The sequence below is a fragment of the Eurypyga helias genome, unplaced genomic scaffold (assembly GCF_000690775.1).
Source record: "Eurypyga helias isolate BGI_N326 unplaced genomic scaffold, ASM69077v1 scaffold22014, whole genome shotgun sequence".
Taxonomy (NCBI): Eukaryota; Metazoa; Chordata; class Aves; order Eurypygiformes; family Eurypygidae; genus Eurypyga; species Eurypyga helias.
The window spans coordinates 29,806-35,050 of record NW_010247113.1 but is presented as its reverse complement, the minus strand read 5'-3'; the positions used below and the strand labels follow the sequence as shown (position 1 = coordinate 35,050).

Here is a 5,245-nt window from a genome sequence, read left to right as displayed (position 1 = left end):
ATGGGCTGAAAAGGGATGGCGTAATGTTCCCGGGGATGGGGACGGAGGCGGTTTGTCCCCCGCGGTGGCCGCAGCCCCCACCTGCGCGTTGGGCTGGCTGCAGCCAGCGTGTGGGTTCTGCCTTCCCCTCCCTCTCTGCTTTCACTGCTTCGACACCGTTTCAGGGTACCTGACCCCGTCGGAGCCCTGTGTCCCCCGGCACCGTGGTCCCCAGTGCTGCCCTTGGAGCAGTGACCCCAGCCGGGTGCAGGATGAGGACCCTGGCCTGGCTGGGCATCGCCAGCTTGTGCCTGGGGGCAGCCTGGGCTGTCCCTGCCAAGGAGGAGAGGAGGAAGGCAGAGAAGCTGAAAGCTGACCTTGCGCTCTACGAAAACCTGGATCTGGACAACTATGACCTGACGCTGGACAACTACGGTGAGATCCTTGACCTGAGCAACTATGAGGAGCTCTACGACTATGGTGACCTTGTGCCGAAGGTGAGTGGGGACACGGGAGAGCACCAGGTCTGGGTGTATCCCGAGAAAGGGGCTTGGTCCAAGGGATGGATGGGGCACAGCTGGAGAACCAGCCTCTGGCACAAACCTACGAGTCCTGATGGCTCTTCCACCGCTCTTGCTGGTGGCAGGAAAGGCTGTACCTGATCCCAGCTTCCGACAGTTTCCATGGCTGGCCCAAGCATCGCTGCCGGAAGCCAGGACGTGAGGCTTCCTGCAACCCTCTGGGCAAATAGGGAAGGGCTTTCTGAAACCCTGAGCTAGGAGAGCTCTCCAGGGATGAGCTGGATTTTCAGTAAAACCTACCCAGTGCCCTTGCCCAGTGCTCCGGAGGGGAGTGGGAGGGCTCGCTCGGCCACCCCAGCCCTCACGCCCCGGCTGTGTTTGCAGATCGAGGTTGGCACCCTGGCTCCTCGCCCCAAGGACCCCGTGGCTCTCCCAGACTTGGGCACCCCGGCCGACACCCCGAAGCTGCAGCCTCAGACAACCGCCAGCGCCATCCACCCAGCCCCCAGCCCCGCACAGGGTGAGTGCGGACCCCTGGGTGCCGCTCGAAGGTGCAGCCAGCGGGATTTGGTTCCCATGGGACGCAGCCCCATGTCCCAGGGGTGGCAGGGCTGGTGCTGCGGAGGAAAGGGAGCAAATCCTTTAGCCACCAGCAGACAGCAGCAGTTATTTGCTCTGCCCTGGGTGCTGGGCATGCGGCTTATCACACAGCAGGCAGGAGGGCCGCAGCGAGACATTTCTGGGAAACAAGAGCTCCGGCAAAGCAGCAACATTTTAATGAGCAGAGGCATTGCGACAGTCGGACAGAGTAGCAATTAGATTAGTGACAATTAAAATCCTGTAGCGAGGGATAAATATCTTTATTCATTTTCTGTCACTCTGGACTAGGACAAATTAAGTGGGAGGCAAAGGGAAATTGTTGCCTTGCTGCTTTGAACTCCCCCACTAATGGATGCTGAGTCTCGTGGGCGCTGGGGGGGGAGGAGAGGGAGCAAATGCACGGGGGGGACACACGGCTTTACCCCTCCTGCCGCCCCTGCCCAGCGTGCGGGACCCTCACAGATGTTTCACTCGATGCAAAACTGTTTGGTTTTGTTCCCTTCCATGGGAAAAACCAAGGGGGCCAAGCAAACCCTGGGTGTAACACCGCTGTGTTTGGCAGCTTTACATCTCCCCCTCTCCCGTGGGAGGTATTTGGCCCTGAGCAACTTCATTTATTAGCAGCTCTTTTGGCTGGGGGCTTCTGGCCCTTCCCTTGACGGGGTGCCCTGGGCTGTTTTGCTGATGAAGGTGATGGGGCTGTGACAGCTCTGGGTGCTAAAGACTTCGTGTACCCACAGTGTGGGATGGGGTGGGTGCGTCCTCTCACCTGGGAGGTACTTTGAGGGGGGTTGGGGGAGCCGTGTCATGCCAAAGGGTTGCCTCTGCCCCCCCAGGCCTGCCTAGCTGCCTGCTCTGCCTGTGCATCGGCACCTCCATCTACTGCGACGATGCCGACCTGGAGCACATCCCGCCGCTGCCGCCGGAGACCACCTACCTCTACGCCCGCTTCAACCGCATCGGCACCATCCGGGCCAGCGATTTCACGGGGCTGAGTACGTCAGGGCAAGGGAAGGGCTAGGGTCTGCAATAGGGCATGGGGGGAATAAGCAGTTCTGTGGGGGTCCCTGCTCATCTCCCTCCTCTCCCTCCAGAGAAGTTGAAGCGAATAGACCTGAGCAGCAACTTCATCTCCTGGGCGGATGCGGATGCCTTCCGCCTGCTCCCCAGCCTGCAGGAGCTCATCCTGCCTGAGAACAGGCTGACAGCGCTGCCCGAGCTGCCCCGCAGCATTGTCCGGCTGGATGCCCGTCTCAACAGGATCCCCAGCACCGGCCTCCGGCCTGAAGCTTTCCGGGTGGGTGCTGAGGCTGCCAGCCCAGTGGATGAATCCAGGCTGGTTGTAGCCCAAACCTGCCACGCCGAGGGGTAACAGGGCTGATGCAGGGGGCCAGGGGCTGGGAGCAAGAAGGTTCATCTCTTCCCTCTTCCTGCAGGACCTGAAGCAGCTGCAGTTTCTCCATCTCTCCAATAACCAGCTGGACTATATCCCGGCACCCCTGCCCGAGAGCCTGCGCTCCCTGCATCTCCAGGTGAGACAAGCCCAGACCCAGGCTTGTCTGTACCTGAGTCTGAGCCCACCACCTCCTCCTCCTCCCCATCCCTTGGATCTGATTTTGCCCTTTGCCTCCCTGGCCAGAACAACAACATCCAGACCATGCACCAGGACACGTTCTGCGACAGCCAAGACCACAGCCAGATCCGCAGAGCGCTGGAGGACATCCGCCTTGATGGCAACCCCATCAACCTCAGCCTCTTCCCCAATGCCTATTTCTGCCTGCCCCGCCTGCCCACGGGCCGCTTCTTCTGAGCCCCACAGCCCCAGCGCTGGGAATGGAGGGCGAGCATCCCTGGACTCCCTATGCCCCCATCCCAGACTCTGCTGCACGATGGAAAATGCGGGATTAGGGCAAATGCATTTAACCCTGGTGTGAGCTGAGCCTCTGCATAGGGGTGAACTCGGTTGTGGGGCAAACAGAGCGGAGGGTGAGCTGCTTTAATAAAATGAAGATTTTAAAAATGCATTCAGTGTCTTAGTCTCAGCAGTGAGAGCAGGGGAAAGCCCTCACCCAGCCCCAGTCCACATCATATCCCTCTTCTTCCTCAATTCCCTCCCAGATCCTGGGAAAGACCCCTCTGCATCTGCTTTCCAGCCAGGGACAGGGAGCAGCGTTGCTCCAGAGCAGGGATGCTTTGGCCACATCAGGTTTGACCTGAGTGATCGCTCTGTCCCCTCAGCCATCCCCAGGTCCGTCAAATGGGTCCAGGTGGCTCCAGGGGAGTGTTGCACACCCAGATGTGAGCTGTGGCCACAGCTGGGCTGTCCCCGTGCCCTCTGAAAGAGGATGCGATAGGAAACCTCAGCACAAGGACACTGGAGTCCTCCATCCCCTCATCCCAGACCTGCTGGACCGAGGTCCATGCTCTTGGGGGTCCCTGACCTGCCCTGGGCCTGGGAGCTGTGGTGGTACCACGTGGACTCTCCAGCATGAGCTCTGAGAGAGGCTGTCCCTGGGTTTGGGTTCGCTTCTGCTGCAGAGAAAGCCTGGAGCAGCGCTGGAGCCTGTGAGCCGAACGGCCCCGGGGCCAGCAGGAACGAGTCACTCGGAGGTAGTTAAAATATCTTGTATCATCCCAGCTTTCAACACCCAAAACGAGCTGCCCAGTGGTGAGATATTTTAAATATAATGTATTCATCCTCTATATTTTTATACACATGTAACAAACACCCTGAGAGGGATGACACATCCCTGGAGAATCCAAAATCCTGAACCAAAACCACATCCTCTGGGCCTGGGGAAGAAAACTAAGGCGGCTGGAGAAAACCTCGCAAGAAGATTCAGCCTCTCATCTCCGGGCACGCTGCGAACGCCGCTGGGCACTCACGCCCGCGAGCCCGCCTCGTCGGCACAGCACGGGCACAGGCGTGCCGGTGGCATGGGACACGTGTGTCTGCACCACCTCTGTCCCCTTGCCTTTCTTTTTGATGCAAAGCCCACCTCAGATATGGATTATGCTGACCCAAAAGCCGGGGCCCTTGGTAAATGGGAATTTGGAGCTATTCCAGCCTTTCCTTTCAGGCTAGATGTAAAACGCGAGGATTTATTACCGCTGTTGTCATGTCACCCTTGAAACAGCTGTATCTATCCGTCCCCTGTCAGTCTATCCCCGTATCTCTCCTCCTTCCCCATCCATCCTTCTGACACCTTCGCACAACCCTTTACCCCCGGTGATCTCATCCGCTCCCGTGGGATGAAGTATTGCTGCAAGCCAGGCTCGGCTCCAGCCGGATGGAGTTGGCCAACTTTTCCCAACGGCGAGCCCCGGCCCTTCGCGTTCATCCCACTAGATGGCAAGGCAGAGTGCCTGGAAATGCCTGACCTTAACTTTGGGACTGCAAACTCCCTCTCTGCTGTTTACCCCTCTTTCTGGGGGGGTTTGGTGTCTCAGGACACGCAGCTGGGGAAGAGCCCAGGTGCTCGGTGTTGGTGGAGGAGGAATGAAAAGGAGCTGCAGGGGGGAGAAGGGTTTGATTTGTGTGGGAGGAGGGTGAGGTAGGTGGAGGGGTGTCTCTGGGGGGGAGGGGGCTCTTGGCTTTGCAGAAACCAAGCTCCTCTATGAGAAATGGGGGGTTTTGCTGGTGGAGTGGTGGGATTTGGCAGTGCTGGCTCATCTTGTGTGGCTCCTGGGTCTCCTCATGCCCCTGGGAAGAAGGGGGCGTATGGGGTAGCAGGTCTTTGCCTTCCCCAAAGCCCCGGAGGGGGCCAGGCTGGGGTTGTCTTTGGGAGGGGGCTGCTGTTGTGCTGGGGCTGTTATTACCTGTGCTCTCATGTGCTTGTCAGGGTGGCATGTGGAGAAACCCGTGCCTGTCTCTGCAGCATGGTGCTGCAGAGCACCCTCCTTCTTCCACCGCCCCCGCGGCCCCTTCCCACTCTGCTGAGATGCTTCATCCCCTCCATGGGGAAGGGCTGCCCCCAGGCTCTCCCTGAGCAACCAGTGGGGCTGGATAAAACCTGCCCTGGAGCCAGCATGGGGGCACAGAGCCTTCCCTAGGGCTGGAGATGGCAGCGGGCATTCGAGGGGGTCCTGTCCATGGGGCAGTCCTGCCCGCGTGGAGCCCCGCTTGGCAGCGCGTCCACAAACCA

General features: G+C 59.5%; 1 protein-coding gene across 1 annotated transcript; it reads left to right on the top strand.

Annotated features, from left to right (window-relative positions):
* Positions 1 to 251: 251 nt before the first annotated feature.
* OPTC (opticin) lies at positions 252 to 2,910 on the top strand. Its single transcript, XM_010150643.1, has 6 exons — positions 252 to 476; positions 885 to 1,020; positions 1,937 to 2,095; positions 2,195 to 2,397; positions 2,537 to 2,632; positions 2,740 to 2,910. Exons 1-6 carry the CDS (start codon positions 252 to 254, stop codon positions 2,908 to 2,910), a joined length of 990 nt encoding a protein of 329 aa, XP_010148945.1.
* Positions 2,911 to 5,245: the final 2,335 nt, after the last annotated feature.

What these genes read in the sequence shown, in the direction of transcription:
- OPTC (XM_010150643.1), top strand. Translation starts at nt 252, where the DNA reads ATGAGGACCCTGGCCTGGCTGGGCATCGCCAGCTTGTGCCTGGGGGCA. An exon ending in ATGGTGACCTTGTGCCGAAG is followed by an intron (nt 477 to 884) that starts GTGAGTGGGGAC and finishes CTGTGTTTGCAG; the next exon opens with ATCGAGGTTGGCACCCTGGC. An exon ending in TGCGCTCCCTGCATCTCCAG is followed by an intron (nt 2,633 to 2,739) that starts GTGAGACAAGCC and finishes CTCCCTGGCCAG; the next exon opens with AACAACAACATCCAGACCAT.